The 22,230-nt window shown below is 34.6% G+C and overlaps 1 protein-coding gene across 2 annotated transcripts; it reads right to left on the minus strand.

Moving 5' to 3' along the window:
• Positions 1 to 5,997: 5,997 nt before the first annotated feature.
• LOC104607572 (kinesin-like protein KIN-8B) lies at positions 5,998 to 22,230 on the minus strand. 2 transcript variants are annotated; one of them, XM_010273238.3, is made up of 16 exons: positions 21,082 to 22,230; positions 20,890 to 20,967; positions 20,675 to 20,791; positions 18,844 to 18,932; positions 15,693 to 15,837; positions 15,489 to 15,584; positions 14,124 to 14,215; positions 13,529 to 13,630; positions 13,272 to 13,418; positions 13,045 to 13,195; positions 11,550 to 11,612; positions 11,231 to 11,467; positions 10,719 to 10,823; positions 10,519 to 10,632; positions 6,959 to 7,561; positions 5,998 to 6,351 (listed from the first exon to the last, which is right to left on the minus strand). In XM_010273238.3, the coding sequence occupies exons 1-16, from the start codon at positions 21,127 to 21,129 to the stop codon at positions 6,070 to 6,072; spliced, it is 2,469 nt and encodes an 822-aa protein (XP_010271540.1). In that variant the 5' UTR covers positions 21,130 to 22,230; the 3' UTR covers positions 5,998 to 6,069. The 2 variants fall into 2 exon arrangements, with proteins under 2 accessions (XP_010271540.1, XP_010271539.1); XM_010273237.2 differs by having other exon boundaries at positions 5,998 to 6,354.

Below are 22,230 nucleotides of genomic sequence, written 5' to 3' on the forward strand. Positions count from 1 at the left end.
AGAAAGAAAAGTAAACACGCGTCATACATGCGAAATGGATGAAGAGAATTCGGAGAAACATGTGATATAATGCACGAATTGTATTCGCATGAAGTAACACATGTCGAATTTATTGGAGCCCTTATTCGCATGCTCAAATCTCTCGCACGCGTAAAGTTTTTATGAAACCCATACCATCTACGGTAACATTACATTTGGTGAAAAGGGAAAGTAGAATTAAAAAATTAAAAAACAGAAAATTAGAATAAAACATTTTTATAAGGAAAATTATATCGATATAATAAGACTAATTTTAATATATATATATATATATATTATTTTACATTCTTGTTTATTTTATTTTTTTGTTTAACCGTGTCAACATTAAAATGAATCAGTTAATACACCAATAAGTCAGTTCTCGGTTGATTTGATTTCACGTCAATGAATTCATTCAAAGAATTTACATCTCCGCCCCACGATACATCTCACCGCGTATTGAAAATATCTCCCAGAAATAACATTATCGATTTTAATAATATTATTTACAATGCTCCTAATAGACGGCAGGGATATGATATGAAGCGTTGTGGGATGGAGATGTAAACTCCCATTTCCATTGGTTCACCTGACTGTTGGTAGATGGTTGATAGATAATGTGTCAATATATATGTGGGAACAAGTTGTGCGTAGCAGATAGGGAGTGGGGTTGGAGATCTGATTTTATCAAATCAATGCCTTTACACGTGTTTATGTAATAATGTCAAGGGTTCTTTGTCTTTTTCACCATCTGGTCGTATTTAATACTTAGAGGACACGTGTAATGATTTGTAAGTATTGTCTTCGAATCTAGTATGGTACCCCTTATAAATGCATCCTACATGGTACATCGTACATCGAAGTTGGGTTGGGTTATTTCTGTTTTAGTGCAAATGGGCCCTACACTTTTTCGAGTACCCCTTCAATTTTTCAAAACCTTCAAAGACCTCCCTTTACCATTAGAGCCACTGAACCAAGGGTTCTTTTTTTTTTTATATTTGGTGCTATGCACTATTAATGATTTCCCTTTTATCTCTTTTTTCCCCAAGTGCTAGTTGTGGGATTCAATGTTGGTACAAACCAATTAATACACTAACGAGCCAGTCCTCCTCGGTTGGTATTGAACCAGTGGTTTGTCATAAAAACATTTCTCTAATAAAATTTGAAATTTTGTTTGGTTAAACTGTTGAGAAAATGTTTAAAAGGCATTTCTCTAATAAAGTTGGAAACTTTGTTTGGTTAAGATGTTTATTAATAAAATGTTTTGTCAAGTTGTGTGAGAACCATTAGTTAGAGGAAAAAACTTTTTTTTTTTTACTATTTGGCACTTGTGATGCACAATGGTGCCTGGTTGTCAAAAATTATTAATAAATGCTTATCAACAAATTTTCTCGTTTTTCAAGAAAAGTACCACACAAAATATTTGTTAAATGCTTATCAGCCCTTATATATTCTTCCTTTGAGTTTGCTATGAACCAGAATTGAGATATCATGAAAAAAAAAATCTATTAAATTATCCCTCCATCTGAGATTTTAAGGATGGCAACTTTTCTTCTAAAACCAGGGCCTACCCTGTCCCACCTTGAATGGGGCAGGTTTTCCCCGATCTTAAATGGGAATGGGGCAAAGATGGGAAAAACGTTTTTGCCTCAAATTAGGGATGGGGCATGGATGGTGTTTACATATAATTCTCCAAATCCACCTCAAATCCAATGGTAAATTAGTAAAATATCCCTAGGCTTAACATTCTAAAATACCTTTAAGTTTCCTCCAAATTCTTAAAATCCGAGGACCCCATAATTTCATTTTTATAATACCTAAATTGTCATAATCCAAATCCTAAAATGTTCCCAAATTCTCACAATCCTATTTCTAAAATACCTATAAATTATATGTGTTTTTAGGTGGTTGCATTGGAACTGGAAAAATTAGGGGGTTCCCCATCCCCCATGTAGAATGGGTGCCCCGCCCCATTCATTCCTATGAAATTTGAGGGTTCATCTCTTCGTCCATATAGGCTTTGAACATTTGGGTTGGAGGATAAAAAGAATAACTTATTTTTTTTTATCTTTGTGTACATATTTATTTTTATAACGAATCATTCATGCGTTACACGTAAGAAAATTTTCTTCATATAAATTATTTGAAATTTAGATATATCAAAATTAAGATAAAAAATTAAAATTAACAAAAGTAATAATATGATTAAAAATAAACTTAAATGCTTGTAGTAAATGTATATGTACATTGCACGTGAAAATTTTAAATTACAATAACAATTATTATTATTATTATTATTACTATTATCATTATTATTTTATTATTATTATTATTATTATTATTATTATTATTATTATTATGACAAATTTCTTAAACTATCCCTACTATTTAACTAATTGACTAAATCTACTCTTACTCTTTAACTATTATCTTAAACCACCCTTGTTTTTTGCAATTACCATGCATCGTCCTTACAGGGTGTCTCAAAAATAACCATTACAGCTCCAATTTTCGACCAACGATTACAATAGCGAACAATCATTTGGCAATTACCATCATCGTTAAATTCGGAAGGAAACAATGTCTCAAAAATAATCATTATAGCTGCAACTTCTGACCAACGATTACAATAGCGAACAATCAACCAAAGACACTGACAAAACCAAACGTTCAAAGAGTATTCCCTGTGCTAATTGAAGTTTTCCTTCAAAGACGAAATGCTTGCAAAGAGCTTCACAAGAAAAGTTTTCATGGCTGCTCTCTTTTGAAGCTTTCATCTTCACCTTGCTTTGCAAAAAGACTAATACCGATGGCCAGCTAATGGTAATGAGCCACTCTTGGCCATTTCCCACAACTTCAATTTCCTAACTTCATCATGAGGCGCAATCCCGCCAGCCGAAAACGAAGTTCTTTAGGTCCGGCTACATTTGAAATCAGATGGAAATGCTATAAAAGCCTGAATTAGTGAATTAAAACATTTTGAAATCAGAAACCAAAAATTGCTGCCCAAAACCAAAAGCAGCACTTAGAGCCCGTTTAGAAGATTTAACTAGGCTTGTTCAGCTTCTTTGAATCGCTCCAGATAAACTATTCAAAGAGGCTGAGGTAGACATCTCACCCCATAAAATGCTGTATTTGAGCCCAGCCAAACCAAGGTTCAAAGTATTAGAAATGCTATGTGTATCAGAAAGGCAAATTTAAGATATGTATCAGGATATGCCTTTGATATGCATGGATACGGACGAAAAATTAAGATACACATGGAAACACATGGAAATGTTATAAACATCAATATCACTAAATATAAGACTTAAATGAGCTATTTATACATTAAAATCATATGTTTTAATAGGTTTTATGAAAAAACATATTATAATCAACAAACTAGAACAAAAAATATACTATCTAATAAAGTACTTAATTTAGTTTCATTCTTCCAAGTTCCAACTTCAAATTTTAAATCTATTATAATTAACAAATTCAACATTTGAGTCCCAATATGATTTTTACAACTTTACATGAATCACATAAAAATTCAATTGCTATATAAATTATCCAATTTTAAGTGTTAATGTGTTAGTAAACTAATTTTCAATTGTTATTATGAAAATTTCTAAAAAAAATTAAATATTTTTTCAATTATTATCTAATACGAGTATCCAATTAAACAAATAATAATTGTTTTCATATTTTTTAGGCCACAATTATATTCACATTCAAATTAGAGATTATCATGTGAAATATATCAGTGCCTTTTATTATGTATTTTTTAAATATTATTAAAAATTATTTTTAATTGTTTTAAACATTTTGCCAAGTGTTATCTAATACAATTAAACAATTAACAATTATTGAATCAAATAATTATGTAAAATTTGTAATTATTGAATCAAACATTTTTTGTATTTTTTTAATAATTATTTATTTTTGTTCAAACAATTATTTTGCATGTTTTATTCTAAAAATTAAACAAATATTTTTTTGAATGGCTTCATGGACATCTATTATTTTTATTCTAAAACTAATAATGATTTTGCATGTTTCATTCTAAAAATTAAATAACTATTTATTTTTATTCAAATAATTATTTTGCATGTTTTATTCTAAAAATTAAAAAAAGTAAATATGTAATAGAAAAATTGAATGGATTTATGGACATAATAGATGAAATACTTATTTTGCATGTTTCATTCTAGAAACTAAATAATTATTTATTTTTATTCAAATAATTATTTTGCATATTTTATTCTAAAAATTAAACTAAAATTTTAAAAAGTAAATATGTAACAAAAAAATTTGAATGGGTTTATGGACATAATAGATCATCCATATATTTACTGTAAATATTTATTATTAGAATTTAAATCATAGCAAAAAATTAGAGAAATAAATAAATATTTATAATCTAAAAATAAAAAATTAAAAAAAACAAATTAAAATTTACACATGATATTTCAATACATTGATGTTGGTCTTAGCTCTACAACATACTCAACCTATAGGGTTAAGATCACATAAAATTGAAGAAATTATCTATATATTATTCCAAAAAAAAAATCAATTATTTACAAGAAATTTCAATTGATCTATGGACATGGTAAATCATCCATAGATCTACAACACAATCATTTTTTAGAGGTAGATAACAAGAAAAGCCTAAAATTTTCATTTCTTTCATATTTTTCACTATTCTGAAATTTCTTTAAATATTCATAAAGATCTTCATATAGGAGCAAAATAAGTGAGATTTTTTATCAACATATACAAAGATGTTTCTAAGCATCCAAACTAAAAAAGCACAAAAACATTGGCTGAGATTGTAAAAAAAATACATATTTTTGCTCATTTTTTAAGAATCTTGAAAAACTTATTGGGTCTTGCAAATTTGTGGATGTTTTGGTGGATTTTGGCTAGATTTAAATCTCTAGGAATGGTATGAAGGTTTCTAGAGGGTTTGGGGAAAAATTTAGAAGTTCTCTTTCAAATTAAGTTTTTTTTTTCATTTTCCACAATAGTAAAATCACATTGTATCGGTCGATATGCTAGTGTATCGGCCAATACAACACCGAAACAGGCCAATACTCACCAAAACATTACTGATACAAGCACGATACGCTTCCAACACAACGAAAAGGAACATTACTAAGGATTTGGTACCGTTCCTCGTGCTGGAACCTCAAAGATACAATACGTATTGGACAATATAATATGAAATTTTGAACCTTGTGCCAAATGATGTGCAACTGAAACACTTATGTGCTGTTTGGATAAACTTCTACTTTTGTATTTTTAAAAATGTCAAAGTATAAAGTACAAAAAAATACTTTTGCTTTAGTATTTTTGTTTTGAAAACCATTTGGGTAAAAAAATTTGAAAAGTACGCATTTCAAAACAGAAGTTTCATTTTCTGTTTGGCAAAAGCACATCTGTTTATACTTGTAGTGACGGTTCCAATGGTTTCAAGGTCTGAGACTGGTGACGTCAGTCCAACTCTAGCAGCGACAAGCAGAGGTAGGGTCGAGAGTTTTATCAAAGGGTGATCACCAAAAGCACTTTTAAAAATATGAAAGTGAAAACTATAAAGTACAAAATATAGACGCTATATTGTGTTTTTCGCATTTTTATACTTTTAAAAGTACGAAAATACTTTATAAAAGCCTATCCAAACAGGGCCTTAAATGGTGCTGAACAACAGCTTAATGGTGGCTTTTGTTTTTGTTGCTGATGGAAACGGAGACCATGTTCCAATTTCCGTTTCTTCACTGGGACGCGAATAAAGCTTTTATTAATACGTCTGGTGCCTATTTCCACCTCATACACTGCGCTCTTGCAGTCCCAGATCGAATTTTTCTTGCATTTGTTGCTTTGTAAATAGAAACTTGATTCCCACGATTCAGTTTTGGGATCATAACTCAGAGAAATTCGTACCAGGGTAATCCAACGCCTCTAACCTACTGGATATATGAAAACGATACAAAGTAAAACAAAAAAATTAATAATGATAAAAACGGATATAAATAAATAACGAAAATAAAGAGATCAAACAGAAGACTATACAAAATTAGATGGACGACCCTTAAAATCAGAGCTACTGGAACTAAAAACATTTGGCCCTGCATTTGCATATGGTGGTATCAACTGGGATAGATTTAGGCGACTTGAGGGTGCAGCATTATGCAAAATATGGCATGAACTGAGATCTGGTTTAGTAGTTCCAAATAGAGTTCGTGTTTCCCCACCATGATGCATGGTTACTTCTTTGCATGAGCTACGGCTGCTGCTCAATCCAACTGGAGGAACTTCAAGCAGCTGCCTATCTGTAGTCTGTGCATCCTGCTTAACACAGAGTAAGCATATGATATCAACAAGAATTGAAGTTTCTTCAAAATAGAAGGAAAAATAATTAGTTTTGGAAAATGAGCTAGCTGTACTACATAAAAGTAGCAGTTCAAATAATTTGGTGGAATGTTTGGATTAGGAACGTAAGTAGTAATCCAATCGCCTCTTCTTCACTATAACATGACCACAGGAAGTGAATCTGGAAAAAATCGGGCCTCAATCCCTTGTACTTGTATACCATCCTTTTTGTCCAGACTAATCAAGGTAGGGGTGTGCTCAACAAAAGAAAAAAAAGAAACGAACTGAAAAATCTGGTTAACTGAACCATTCAGCTCAGTGTTTTGCAAAAACCGATGGTACCAGTTCGGTTTTCGGTAAACCTAAAAGCAAAAAACGGCAGCCAACTGAACGTCTGAACCAACCAGTATTATATGCATTATATATAAATATAAATATATATTATATTTTTAATTGTCTATTTATAATATATTAAATAAATTATATATTATATGTTTGTAGTATTTATACTATAATATATTAAATAAATTCTCTAATAGTCTACAGTAAAAAAATAACAAGATCGTAGAAAAGGGAAGTACACCTGCTGCTGTTGGCCAAAATTCTCTAGGAGACAGGATGCTGATATGCAGTGTCCACTCCGCGAGGAAGACAAAGGTCTTGTCTCTGGATATTTACTGTGAACAACTTGAGGTTTCTCAGGTGTTGAGAACCATGGCACTGGTCTTCCAGTTACCCAATGCTCACTATTCCTTCTCATCCTCAAATATGCTGGTGGGGAGTGATCATGAGATAGCATGTAATAGGAGCTGTGGTGCTCCTCCCTACAAACAGTATGAGAAGAGCCCCAATGTTCCTCGAAAGATGATCTAATGCCAACATCTTGGTGGTGTTGGAATACAGAAGATGTTGAAGAGGACTGTCTGATGCCATGACAAGAACACAGAGGCGGAGATCTTCCATGACCTGAAATAGGTGACTGCTTCATACCAGATGGCACCCAAGGGGTTGTTGTAGTCCAGTCTTCTATTATTATTCCTTGTTTGGAAGCAAGCTCCATTATCTGCTTTTGATCAAGTCCTAACCCCATGATCAAGTTCCATAGGTTCCTCTGTGCTTCTCGTTGATTGTGAATCACTTGATCTCGCATTGCCATTTGAAACTGAAGCTCAGTGTTAGCCATTCCCTGCAATTATAGCAGTATAAAAGCATTCAGTACAGAAGGGCAGCTAGCACTGTCATTCCCACACATTCTTCAAAAATGAAATACAAAGACCAATGTTACGGCAAGATGTCTTTTTCTTAATACGTAGCAGTATAAAAGCATTCAGTACAGATGGGCAGCTAGCAGTGTCATTCCCACAGATTCTTAAAAAAATGAAATACAACAAAGACCAAAGTTACTGCAAGATGTCTTTTTCTTGATGGATAACAAGGAAATTTTTATTGATGACAGAGAATAGTAAACATGTCAAATATCCTAAAACAAGAAATATGATCCTAAAAGCCCCTCAATAAGAAAAAATGGCACCAAACACTATAATGTAGCAGTACTAATCTACAGATCTGCACCCCTTCCTCTCTACTCCATTCCTTAGCTATCTCATCTGCAAAATGTTATAATGGAAATGACTTCTCCCTCGGGTAAATCCCATCACCTGGGGGGTTCACATCATCTTGGTAAAGGTGCAAGAATCAATAGAATGTGGATTACTTCTCACTCAACAAGGTGTTTTGTTTTAAAAGTAAGAAGCATGAGTAAAGAGCAAGGAATTCCTGAGCCTAAGGCAAAGACAAGGTGGCCACAGGAACAAAGTAAGCTGCTACCTTTTCAAAAAGAATCAAAAGACAAACTATGCAAATATAAATTCTTAAAAGAGACATTACACAATGTTGGTCCTAGCAATCTGGGGTCTTGGGAAGGGTGGCTGGACACAAAACTAACCTCTGGCATTTTTTTTTTTTTTTCTTTTGCATAAAGTGGCTGCTCTCTAGGGGTGGGCCACAAGCCAGGCTTTTCACGAGCTATTCGAGCTCAGCTTGTGAAAAGCTCGATTAGGCTCGGTCTAAACCAAGCTTTGAGTGCGCACACACACACACACACACACACATATACATATAAAATATAATATATTATAATACAAAAATATTATTGGTGAGCCGAGCTCGAATAGTTAGATATTCGGCTCTGCTCAGCTCGAATCCAATCCTACTGCTCTCGAGCTTAACACACTTTCTCATGCTTGTTAGCATGACCATGGCACCAAATAATGGCCACCTAATATACAAATACAAAATTCTAAACAATAAAATGTTTCAAAAGGACCATCATCTCAACTGGTTGGAACATAATATTATTAGCATGAAGTTGTCGCCTTGAATATTCAAGTCCAACACAGGACAAACTATGCCGATTGTACACTTTTTCTATTCTATGCTTAATAAAATACTACTCATTTATCAAAAAGAAAAACAAAACAAAAACACAGGCCAAACTGTTTGATTCTAAAGTATCACAAATACACCTAAAACCCAATGTTTTAAAAACGACCCAACGGCCGAACCATTTTTGCCTCCGGGTTGTGGGTCACTAGTTCGACTGTCCGGATCAAATGGGTCAGACTATGTCACATCATCATCTATGTATTTAAGGTATATATGTGTGTGTGTCTATCATTTATTTTATATTTTAATTTATGTTTTTTTAATTCAGTTTTTAATTTTTAATTTATAAAAAATATTAAAAATTGGAATTTGAGGCCAAAACTGGTTTTCTTCGCAAAAATAGTGGGGCAAGGTGACGCATAGATATCAAAAAGTTACCCAAAATAAAAAAAGAAAAGATCACCCCAATCGGACATTGGAGTGCAAAGTTATGGCCTCTGAAAGTTTGCATGCATTGAGTGTGCAACCTGCAACCTGGTGACTGGGTTGACCAAGTTGACAATTGAACCGGCCGGGTCAAACGTTTTGACCAACTGACGGGTTTTAACAGAACTAGACCCAGAATCTTGGCTAGGTGATGGTTCGAACGGTTCGACTGGCCGGGTCAATGACGGGTTGAAAACACTGCCTAAAACATAGTAAATTCTAAGAACTACAAGTCTTGTATCTATTCAACATCAAACTTCAAAGTCAATTCATCAAAACAGTAAGTCAAGTAAAGCACACTCCAGAAATGAGCCTCACCTGCAGAGCCACCTTTTAAAACATTGCCCAGCCATAATAATATATATTCAACAGTAGAGTAGAAAAAAATCCATAACCTTTAAAATCAATAAAATGAACAAATGTTTAGCCCCAATAGTGAATCTTCCATGTCTCTCTTGATCTTTATTTGATGAGAAGATTGCCTACACTCTTTTTATCTTTTCATGAGAACATACATTGCCCTCTTTCCACTGGTTTTCAATGAGATGAACAGCATAGATGATGTACAAGAGTGCCATATCATATTGGACACTTCAATTTTTATGCAAATTCTGTATCCAATACCATATCCTTGCTGTGCCATGATGGGCTTATTTGAGGAATGCCTGGGCTAGGGGTCCTTCTGTAACAGGTTATTTTTTTGGATTCAATCTAGTGTGATCATCTATCAGCTGTCTCTGTATTACCCCTGCTATCTTTTTGGACAGCTAGGATTTTTCGCATATTAATAAAATCGTGTTCTTTATCAATAAAAAAAAAAAAAACGCATCTTTGCTGTATCTGGGTAGCATAGCATTCTGCATAAAGATGTGCAACACCTAACCTAGAGAATGGCAAAGGTAATGTGTTTTTTCTTTTACACTTTTTACCATGCAATATATTATACCATTACCATTTATTTTGAATTGAATTATACAATGTGGAATAATTTGCCATCCTTCAAAGCTTGTCATACAGTACACTTTCATGAAGAAGGAAAAGGTTTTGGTATTATTATACACAAACCTGTTGTGAACACAACTGACAAGGTCAGTGCCCTTAATTGTGTTCTTTCATACACACAAGCAGTGTCATGTGTATACACATGCTTCGTGTGTGTTAACTGGGATGGCTCATTTATATGCTATTATTATGTATGTGCTTATGTTTACACACACATAACCATAATGATTTAGCGAAAAGTTTATTGCTTTGTTTCTACATTCTACTTACCAGGAGCCTGTATTGACTGAGAATACGCAAGTAAGTTTTGTTGCCATCATTACTAATGGCTTCTTCTATCATGTCTTGAAGTTGGCAGCGGTGGTTCTCATTTGCTTCAATTTCCTAGAGAAACATATAAAATATAACCAGATTATTAAAGGATACAAACAGGAAATTTTGATCCCTATGAACCACAACATGAATAACACCTTGTGGTAACTAGCTCCAGCCTCATCATTATCACGGATGTTATCAAGAATAACTTGTCTCCTCTCTCTTAAAGCTTGTACAATTGTTCCATCTTTTTCAATGACCTGGAAGATATAAATAGTTCATCAATAAAAGCAATCATCCAGAAATTTACTCTTTAGTTATGATCAAATTTTAAAAGCCTTGGTAGATAGACCATATCTTGGAAAAATGAACTACAGTATTAGGCAAAAATTATCCAAATTCAAGCTTCAGTCAATAAAGGTTGTATAAGCAAATGGAAAGAATGAAGGAACAGAGTTAGGTCAGATCCTAGCTTTCTTCCATATAAATCCTCTTGCATTTGCTACCATATAAAAATCAAATAAATGCTCAAACAGGAAAGAAATCTCAACAGTCCTTATCTCAGTACTTCAAAATGGATAAAGCAAGATAAACTGAAATTGGAAAGGTTAAGAACATGAAGTGAAACCCAGTAATTAAATATAGTAGGATGATTGACAATGTTAACCTGTTGTTTTGCAATAGCATCATCTAGATGTTGGAGTTCAATGCGGTTACGGATATTGGTTTCTTCAAGTTCAAACAAAGCCTTCTGCAAGTTTATCCGTTCTTGAACATTTTCACTGGTTTCACGGCTCAAAACATCCAACCAAGAGAGCTCATCATCAACTGCTTTTTCTGTAGGTTTCACACTTAGTTGTGACTCCTTTTCTGCTAGTTCCTTTCTCAGCCGGCAAACTTCAATCTGCAAAAATTAGATTCTTATGCACTGATGCAACAAGATCAACGCCCGAAATAATATGGCAGCAAAAACATTCCAAACTTACCTGAAGACTGTCAATCATTCGTTGGTAGTCTGCAACATGGGTATCAATTGTGCCAACATTTTTCTAAAAAGATCAATTTTAATCAATAACAAAGGAATGTTTTTGAAAAAACAGAGGAGAGCAGAATGATAAACAAAGAAACACTGCATATAATAAAACCTAAATGCTTACAAAGCCGTGGACAAAAAAGTACAGTATTATACAATGAGAAAATAACCACATCATAAGAAAGGCACACAGTTTAGCTCAAGCCTCAAGGCACCACTTGAAGGAAAGGCAACTATTACAATATTGTCATGACCTATTATAAGAAAGAAGACAAGAGAAACCTATGGAAGTGAACAGCACAAATTTGAATATGCCAAAAGAAATCATACTTGAAGCAGGCATGCATTTGTGTGTACACATGTATACCAGCTCTACAAACTACTCCATCCTAGACATAGTGGCCTTCACTATTCATGTAAAATGAATGGATGCAAACCACTGCTTGGTGATTTCAAGGTTGGAGAGCAAGTCATGAGAAAATAAAATGATTGTATATTGTTCATTTAAAAGGGGAGGGTCTGATTAGTCACTAGTACTGTAAGAGAAATTAAAAAATTCACTTTGTCCAACTTAGCAATGCTCTGACACAATTTTTTTCCTCTTTCTGATTGGAGATGTAGGGGTCATTGAAAGAGAACATGGGTAGCACACATGAGGTTAGGTCTGTATCCAGTTCACTTCTCCCAAGACTGCAGATATCTTGGACCAACATTGGGTAACACATAAACAAAAAAAATGTCTATTTTTACTTCTCATTTTCATTTGCAACTTATTAATTTCGAATTAAAAAAAATCAAGCTTTATTAGAAAAATATGAAAATAGCATAAACGATGTTATCTTACACCCCAAGGTTGGCCTAGTCTAACTAGCCACCATAGTTTTCAAGGCACCAAGGCGAGGCTAGGCAACAAGGGGGTGCCTTGTTACCTAGGGAATGGAGTTTTTTAAATAAAAAACATGAATCCCTAGGGTAGTTCCATAGGTTCCATAGGCCATAGCAACTAGAAACCATCATTCAGTAATGATTATCTATAATCTTCATAAAAAAGTATAAATTTCATAGTATAGTAAAATATAGAAAATCAACATATTCATAATTCATTAAAAAAAAGTATAAAGAAAAGAAAATTCAGAAAATATAGGGGTCTAAGCCTCGTTTTTTGTACTTGGAAAAGAAGAAAAGAAGAGGTGGAAGAAAAATGTATTCATTGTGCAAAATTTTAAGTTCTTCCTTTCCTTGCTTATTGGGTCAGGTTTTGAAGCCTTTTAGGGTTCAAGACATCATACACCACATGCATGTTGATTGAACCCTAACAAATAAGAAATAATAAAAACAAATTAGGGAACTCACCCATCTTTTCTTTACAACCCCTTTAGGGAACTCACCCATTAAATCAATTCAAAGTTTGTTATACATTGTATGTATTCTAATTAAATGATGCTCACCTGGATGTGTGTCTTAATCTCTTTAGCTCGATCAGCATATTTCAGTGTATTAACAGTGTGGTGATACTGATTACCAGCAGGTGATATTGTTGCAATCATGATTGTTCGAGAATTACCACTCAAACCATCTTTAAGAATACGTGTCAATTTGCTGAAAAAATAAAAGAACTAGAGATTAGTATCCTTGCAAAGTGGTTTTTATATTATAAAAATAATCGTTCAAATACCTATTGCGGTAAGGGACATATGCCAGACCCTTTTTCTGTTGTTTCCCCAGAGCATTGATGCAGTTTGCCAAAGCAAGAAGTGAACGATTAATATTGGCACCATCCCTCAGTTTTTGACCTCCACTGTTTGTCTCGGAAGCCCGTTCACTGCATGTAATTATTTAATATAATATTTTTGTAATCCTCGTTGGAACAGAACTAAACTGCATTCGAAAAAAATAAAGAATAAAAAGAGGGGTGCCTAAATGTGTGCCCACCTGCCAGCAAGATCAACTAATGCAAGTTTTCCACGGACAACTTGATTCTTGTACTTGTTTCTCTGTTTTCTTTTTACAATAATCTCTAAAACAGCATGTGACCTGTTAAGGCACGTGAAGCAAAAGACTTTTTGTATTAGATGGTTTGCATAGGGAACCTTCATACAGTAACAACAATAACAACAGCAGTGACATTGATTTCCAACCTAAACATTTGGTATAAATCAAATTTCCCACATAGCATGCACTAAATAATACTCCAAAAGATATGCTCATTAAAAAATAGCATTCACTAATGATACACTAAAACATGAACTCATAAAAAATGATATTCCAAACAAAGTGTTTCCAAACTCAAGATTCATATCAATGGGAATATTTTGTTTGGGTGATAGGAAGGACAGAGAAACAAGAAAGATGCATGTGTCATGGGAGACATATGCAATAACCTAATAATAATGGAACAAGTTTCTGGAATTTAACAACAATGTTTGTAAAAACTGTAAAATTCTTTCTAGCTGAGGCCACTAACCAGGTTGTCATAAACAAGCATTCAGAGACATTAACCCTGAGAAGATGACAATAGCTTACTCACCGTGAAGATGTTGCATTTGCCTCTGTACTTTCTGTCTTTCGTCTACTGTTTCCCAAATTTAAGAGTTCAAGAATCTTATCAGCCGAATGAACCTGAAGTTAAGGGAAACAAAAACAAGAAACCATTACTATCCTGATCATAGTTCCCAGTCCATTAATATCTATAAATTAAAAAATATCTTGCCATTATGTTTCCGGTCAATCTATACAGAATGTTAAAAACTATTCTTTTGAGGACCACTCAAGACCCCTTGTTTCAATAATTTTAGATGCAAAGACATTCTGTTCTGTCAATCAGGCTAGGATATCTGCAATGAGATGGGTTTTTGCCACCTACAGGCTGACATGGACAATCAAGACCATTAGAGATATTCTGTATGCCATCTAAAAGGCATGACGAGATGGACCATAATTTTTATTCAACGTGATTTCTTGGAACTTCCAGAGAAATTTTTAATCATGTTTGGCATTAGGTGGTTTGATCTGATGTTTGCAATTGATGTGATAAAAGTGTCCCTCATAGAAACGTAGAGTTAAAGGATGACCACATGGAGATGAAATCCTAATGCAATGTGTTGGATTATGGAAGGAGAGGAATGATAGGGTGTTCAACAAAGTAAGAAATACATGTAAATCTTTTTAATTGAGAATACCATTTAAATGGGACAATGGAAGGAGAGGAATGATAGGGTGTTCAACAAAGTAAGAAATACATGTAAATCTTTTTAATTGAGAATACCATTTAAATGGAACAATAGATATGGCACTGAACAGAACAGATTGGTGAAACAGGATTCATGTAGCCAACCCCATATGGTTGGGACAGGGCTTAGATGATAATGAGTTTCTTGCCACATTACTCCTACATAGTCTCCATTAAGCTGAGTTGTTGACCTTATTAGAAGGGTTTAGGCTAATGAAAGCTTCTTCATCAACTTAGTGCCCATTAGGGAGGGCATTTGCGCAATGGTTTATGGTGTTACATGAGCCGAGAAACCCGGAACACCATGAAACCGTGTTTGGTTATAAATCCAAAAAGCAGAAAGTATGTTTAGATGAGCCATAAAATCAACTTTTGAAGAAGCTATCAAAGGTAGCTTCTCCAAAGTGGATCATTCAATGCAGATCAATCAATGCAGTAGCCCTCCCAAATGGGCTCTTATATTTCTATGCAAAAGGTAAGTCAGCATGCTTGTTTAAAAGAATGGGCAAAGATTTGCAGCATAAATGGACATTGCAAAGGTTTCCATTCCACCCAAGCCATGTTCTATTCCAAGATTTTTAACTATTATCATATCAAAGAAATTTCACAAGAATTATATGAGATAAAACTAGTTCAAATGTTCCATCTCTGAAGGGAAGTGACCTTGATACACCTAAGCCCAGCTACAATTATTCCTTGCTCTGGATCCTCTCTAAGCTCCAAATGTCCTGATGATTTTTCAAGCAAATCATAGATGACCTGAACTCAGATACAAATTAGATGCTAAGCTCACTTCTTAAACAAGAGTAGTTGAAATGAATAAATAATTTAAGCCACATAGAAATATAAAAAAAACGCACACCCTACTTCATTATAAACTTCAAGGTAGGAGCAAGTAACTTCAAATTCATCGGAACTAGTGTCACTTTTGATAAGATCAAAAATTGTATGCAAGCTGAGAACCATTAGTCCAGGATCGCCTTTAGTTCCAGCCATTGTGTATGTTTTACCACTGGAAAAATATGGAACAAGAATTAGATCCTTTGGATGGGAGGCAATAAATGTACTTGTACTACAAATCATAAACAAAATTGCATTACATCATGATTTTAGATGCCGAGCAAAGAGAGGAAAGTGGGGGAACAACATCAAGCAGCCATCTTTAGAAGTTTACCAATTCAACTATTACAAAATACGAAGAGATGGCCAGTGCCTACAACTTTTTTTTTTTTTTTTTAGTTTTTTGTCATAGAAAGGTATTGTATCGATAAAATGAATGTACATGATGGAAATTCCTACAATTTTTTGGTGATTTCAGTTTCAGCATCACATCTGCCAATGCCTACCACTCTTAAGTAGAGGTGTCAATTGGACTGGATTTGGTCCAACCCGACCCAGTCCAATGTGAGACCACTTACAAATGGACTGGACCCAATCTAGTCTAAATCCAATACAAACCAAATCCAACCCAATCCATTAAAATGTAAATGGACTGGATTGGATCCAATCCAACCCGAATGAAATATCGAAAATTATATAAAAAAACAGAACATATAAAAAATTACAAAAATAAATTAAAATGAAGAAAATCTGAATTAAAAAAAATACCCCTTTGGCATTGAAAAAGCAATTTGTAAAAGCGCTTTCATAAAAGTACTTTTATAAAAGTACTCTCATAGAAGCAATGTTTTAAAAACTGACCTAGAGGCCAAACCATTTTTGCCTCCAGGTCGCAGGTCACCAGTTTGACTGGCCGGGTTTTTGCAAAAATAGCGGGGCAAGGCACCCCTAGGGACACAGATCTCGAAAAGTTACCCAAAATCAAAAAACAAAATCACCCCAATCGGACATTGGAGTGCAAAGTTATGTCCTCCAAAAGTTTGCATACATTGAGTGTACAACCCACAACCCAGTTACTGGGTCGAACCGGTCGGGTCGATTGGTTCTTGACCAAGTCAACGGCTTTTGACCGTTTGACAAGTCTTGACTGAACCAGACCCGAAATCATGGTCAGGTGATGGTTTGAACGGTTCAACCAGTCAGGTCAACAGTGGGTTGAAAACATTGCGTAGAAGTGCTTTTATAAAAGTACTTTCATAAAAGTACTTTCATAAAAGTGCTTTTGTAAAAGTGCTTTCGTAAAAGTTCTTACATAGAAGTGCTTTTATAAAAGTACTTTCATTAAAGTGATTTTATAAAAGTACTTCCATAAAAATTGTTTTGTAAAAGTGCTTTCATAAAAATACTTTTGTAAAAGTGATTTCGTAAAAGTATTTTTTGTAAAAGTGCTTTCATAAAAATATTTTTCATAAAATTACTTTTATAAAAGTGCTTTTGTAAAAGTTCTTTCATAAAAATATTTTCATAAAATTGATTTTATGCTGGCTTCAGTTTTGATCAGTTTCAAATTGGACAAAGGTTTGGCCTCATGATCGGATTATTGGAAAATTGGTTTAAATCCAATTCAGACCAATAAGAATATGGACCAATTTATTTTGGATTGGCCCAATCCAATAGTTATAATAGACCATCCAAATCCGATTTGATAAGGTTTGGATCCAATCCAAAACTGGCCGATTGACACCCCTACTCTTAAGCAATTTCTCCACAGCAGGTCATATTAATCTCTATATTGACAAAATTTGCTCAGAAGCAGCACAGGATGATTTTTTTTATTATTTAGAATTAGGAAGAGCCAAATTGCAACAACAGTCACTGAAGCCAACTTTAATTTCTTCATCAGATCCCTTTAATAGTTAGGAAGAGCTAATTTGGAAATAACAGTCAGTGTATGGCTGTAAAGTGAGCTGGGCTGCCTGGTCACTACAGGAAGCAGGCCATGCCAGGCCTGGTCCAAACCCCTGTGTCGTGCCAGGCAGGGTTTGAGGCCCATGGGCCAGCTTGGCACAACACGGCCTGCTTGCTGGCCCAGCACAGCCATACATACTATTTTATTCCAATTCTATTGTAACTTTTTCAATTTCATTTTATTATTTCATATATACATACTATTTTATTCCAATTCTATTGTAACTTTTTCAATTTCATTTTATTATTTCATATATAAACAATTGTATACATCAGAAGTCATATTAGTTTTTTTTTTTTTTAATTTCTTGTCTATCTTGTTAGTTTATTTTAACTATTTTATTTTTTTTTATTTTCTAAAAAAATTGTGACACCCATGGCATGGAATGGGCTCGACTGGGCTCAGGCCACAGGCCGTGTCAAGCTTCCCTTTCAAGGGATTCTGCGCCATGTAGGCATGAGCCACTACAGTGTGGGTGGCCTGCAGAAATGGGTAATGCCAGCCTGGCACGGTCCTCTAAGTGCAGCCAACTTTTAATTCTTCATTAGATCCCTGTATTCTAGAATCAGCTATGAAGTTTCAAAAAAACCAGTAAAATCTTCTAAGCAATTCACACTCCCAAATCTAATTAATTGCTGTCTAAGAGTAGACAGTTGAGAACAGTCTGAAAATTCTTACAAAAGGTTCAGAGAGACTCCAACTCCCAAATGTGGTCATTTCTTACAACTTATTTTTTTAATATCTTGTCTAATAGTCTGAAGATTCTCAACCCACAAAAATCCTTCTATTTGTTTACATATGGAAAATAATAGTACCATAGCATGAATTTCGAATAATAGGAGCAACAGGTACAGAGATTAAAGAGAAATTTGAAACCAAGTTAATGATGATTCCCGTGGATCAGCCAAGCTCTAATATCTTACCTAAGCCAAGTCTTGTAAATCCTACCTTTTAGATACAAATTCTGTTCTCTTCATAGTTCATCCTACCAACTTCCAGTAGATTAATTAGGATCTCTATCAGTTTGATAAGAACTGTGCATAGTTCAGTGTAAGCAACAACGATAAAAGGAGGTAGCAACTCACATAACTACAGTAACATGTGATGCAAAATAGAAGGAGGCCATAAACCCATCCTGTGCCAACTTATATTGACAAACATTTGGAACAGAGTACATGGCAGATTAACAAAACCATTGCATTCAAGTACCTTCCGGTTGAACCATATGCAAACACTGTTGCATTAAGACCTTGAACAACTCCAGCGATTGTAGAAGATATACTTGTCTTGTAAACATCCTGGAAACGAAAAAGCATCATTAAATGCTACAAATTATAATTGAAACAATTTGATCAGTAACTCAGAAAATAAGTCTGAAACCCACTAAAACTGCTACCTTATGAAGATTCTGTTACAAATTTACATTTGGTTACAGATTAAAGCCTTAGACCCAAAGGAACAAGCAAATATTTTCTTTAACTGGTAAAGCAAGAGATAATATGGTAAGAAGTTAGAAATATATACATGCCAAATATATAAAAAAAAAATGTACCTTTTAATTTTTAATTTAACTAGAACTCGTCATTTTAAGCCTGTCTTACACTGCTGGTCCCAAGCCCAGATAAAGATGGAGGGTTGTATCAGGTTGGCAGCAGGCATTAGGACTTATTGCCAAAGTTTAATGAACACGGATCCTGAATTGTCATTTTGAGTAGAATTGAGTATTTAATTGAACAACCACCAGGTCTTCACATAAAGATAGATCAGCTCCAGTGTGCTAAAAGTTTTGCAGGCATTGTCAGCAGTTCCTATAGATCATTTCGATGAAGTTTTGAAGAGTGAAGACCGTGTAACTCTTATGAAAACCTTAATGCAACTAGGCTTCACTCAAAAATCATCTTGTGTATAAGTTTTATGGTTACAAATTTTTTGAAACCTAAGTTTCCACATTTGTGGATTAGATAGATAGCAAAGCTAGCCTAAACTTCATTATGAGGGTGCTTGGCACATCATCTCTTGTGTATTATTCATCCTTTTATCATATATAGTAAAAAGATACACGTCAACAAAGGTGATTTCTTATATCAAACATCATCTTATTGAGGATTCATCCATCCAAGATGGCAAGATGAACTATTTCTATAGTTCTACAAGCCACATCTGAAGTTTGAATTCAATAGGGAGGGATGAGAATACATTGTCAAATGTATCTTTATAAAAGGGCAGCCCAGTGCATGAGGCTCCTGCCAATGTGAGGTCTGGGGAGGAACAGATGTATGCAGCCTTATCCCTGCAGATCCACAGAGAGGTTGTTTACAAGATTTGAACACTGGTCACCCAGGTCGCAATTGTTGTGCCAAGACCCACCCTCTCTGTGTTTACTGAATTTTGGTTTTCTGTTCAACGATCAAGATCCAGGAAGTGTACTAACAAGTTGTTAAAAAATTTGAGGTGTATTGACTAATATGTTGCATACATGGATGGTGGAAATCAGCATGCAGGTTTAGCAACTCCAGCAGTCCTTGAAGCTTGTAAGTGTATACCTCATAAGGCAAAGCTAAAGCCCTAGTGGAAAGAATAAGTACTATTAAACATCTTGGCTCTTGAATAGACTATATAGAAAGCTAGGGTGAATGTCATGCAGGTGGCCAAAACATTATGACAGAATTAGCTACAACTCGGAATAACAGGGAACAAAGTCCATATTTCCCAACATCAGAAATGTGTAAGGTAACAACTTTTCATTTGTGGTCGTTCTATCCAAAGGCACGCTTTTGAAGGTCAAGAGTTAAACATGGCAATATTCTTGTTACACAACTAAGAACTACCGGGATCTGTAAGAACTTTTAACATATTTCTGCTGACAACTCAACAGGAAGATTATGGACTCATATGCTAATCTAAGTTCATAACCAAGGAAATTAATTGACCATTTTTTTCAGTAAAGTGAAAGATGGAATTTCAGAAATTGCACAAAACTTGATAAATGAAGTTAAACGCCAGCATTTATAATCTTCACACATAGAAACATAATACATACCGAGTTTGTACAGTCAGGTCCAAATGCATAATCAAAAGAATATTTTCTCTCCTTAGTTCGATTTTGTACTCGATCAAGGTAGTCTTTTGACAGGTCAGGGTCCAATACAGTGACCTCCTATAAATAAATCGCGAAACAACCATAAGTTTCCTTTCCGAAGGCCAACAAATAATCCATATCTGCTAAAGCTCGAAGGAGAAAGAAAATGAAAACACCTTATCATCTTTAACCCGAACAATATCACGGCCTCTTTTCCGTTCTTTCTCTGTTAATGGCCTGCATTTTACAGCGACCTGTAACGGACGAAGCAGAAGAACTGAACATGGAAAAACATATGCATATCCAACGGAAACACCAAAAAACAGCGATAACTGAACCTGGACAATTTACAAACTTAAGAGACTAACCGTGAGGGTCGTGGTTTGCTTTGTAGCTGGAGCTTTAATGCTTGGCATTTCTAATCAACATTCGTCTCCAGTAAGTCACTTTGGTTCACTTAAGCAAATCCTATACTTCTACACTAAATCACCTTTGTTTACTGATGAAAAAACAAAATCCTATATGTTAATCTTGAAGTTGTTTAAATTGTCCGTGTCCAAAGCCCAAAACAACTTACGAGACGGTGTTTCTTCTGTACTCTTGTCAACACTTTAGTAGACCACAACAAATTCTTAATCCCTAATTTATCCAACAGCGCAGATATCCAAACATATCTAACCATTAAGTATTTAAATCCCTCCACCTCCCCAAAATCTCAGCTCATCCTCGTTTCACATCCTAAACACCAATTTACAAGAAAAAAAAAAAAAAAAAAGAAACCTTCCTCTTCTTTGGCATTGTACCAGCAAAAGAATAATACAAGCTCTCCAATCCGTTATCAGAACGTAAAAAGCTGTCAATGTTAGAACGCTCTGTTTCACGATATAATTCACTGAAACTACAAAACCCTAGCCCTAAAACTAAGTTCTTCAAAACAGCCAACAGACGAAATCCACCATTCTCAGCCTTCATGAACCCAGAACCGGTCAAATACGTCTCACTAACATATCTTCCTCTGCCAGCATAAAAAAACAACGGAACAAGCATTTCTCAATGTAACCACAAAGCCTCGACAATAACGGCCATGAAAGCCAAAAAGGAGAAAACTTGCAAAGGTCCCTTTGAAGCCTTGGCTCCAGCTGCAACCAACACCGCAGATCTAACAAAAAAAAATGTACGAGAAACAATTACAAGGAATCGAGCCTGACAAGAAATGTCTAGTTGAGGAAAAAAATATGTATATGTATTTTCTCTAATCAACGGCGTCCCGGATCGCCATTTTCCAGCTGAGTAATCAAAGAAGAAGAAGCCGAGGCATGGGGAATAGAAGGTGGAGAGCTCTCGTGGTGATCGTGACCGTTGGTTTACCAGTTGTGAACTGGGGAAGGAAGCGGGATATTTGGATTTTGTGAGGAGTGAGGACTTTGATTTCGTTCTAAGTTCTAAGTTCTAACGACCGGTTCATGATTTTCACCTTTCTCAACTAACCACTTCGAAAAGTTGAAATAGACAATGAT

Source organism: Nelumbo nucifera, chromosome 5 (assembly GCF_055504915.1).
Source record: "Nelumbo nucifera cultivar China Antique chromosome 5, China Antique-T2T, whole genome shotgun sequence".
Lineage (NCBI taxonomy): Eukaryota > Viridiplantae > Streptophyta > Magnoliopsida > Proteales > Nelumbonaceae > Nelumbo > Nelumbo nucifera.

Excerpts from the sequence above, each read along its gene's own strand:
- LOC104607572 (XM_010273237.2), bottom strand. The coding sequence starts at position 21,129 with ATGCCAAGCATTAAAGCTCCAGCTACAAAGCAAACCACGACCCTCACG. Across the intron at positions 13,196-13,271 it reads TATGTCCCTTACCGCAATAG|CAAATTGACACGTATTCTTA; the intron begins GTATTTGAACGA and ends TTATTTTTTCAG. Across the intron at positions 11,468-11,549 it reads GAATGATTGACAGTCTTCAG|ATTGAAGTTTGCCGGCTGAG; the intron begins GTAAGTTTGGAA and ends TAATTTTTGCAG.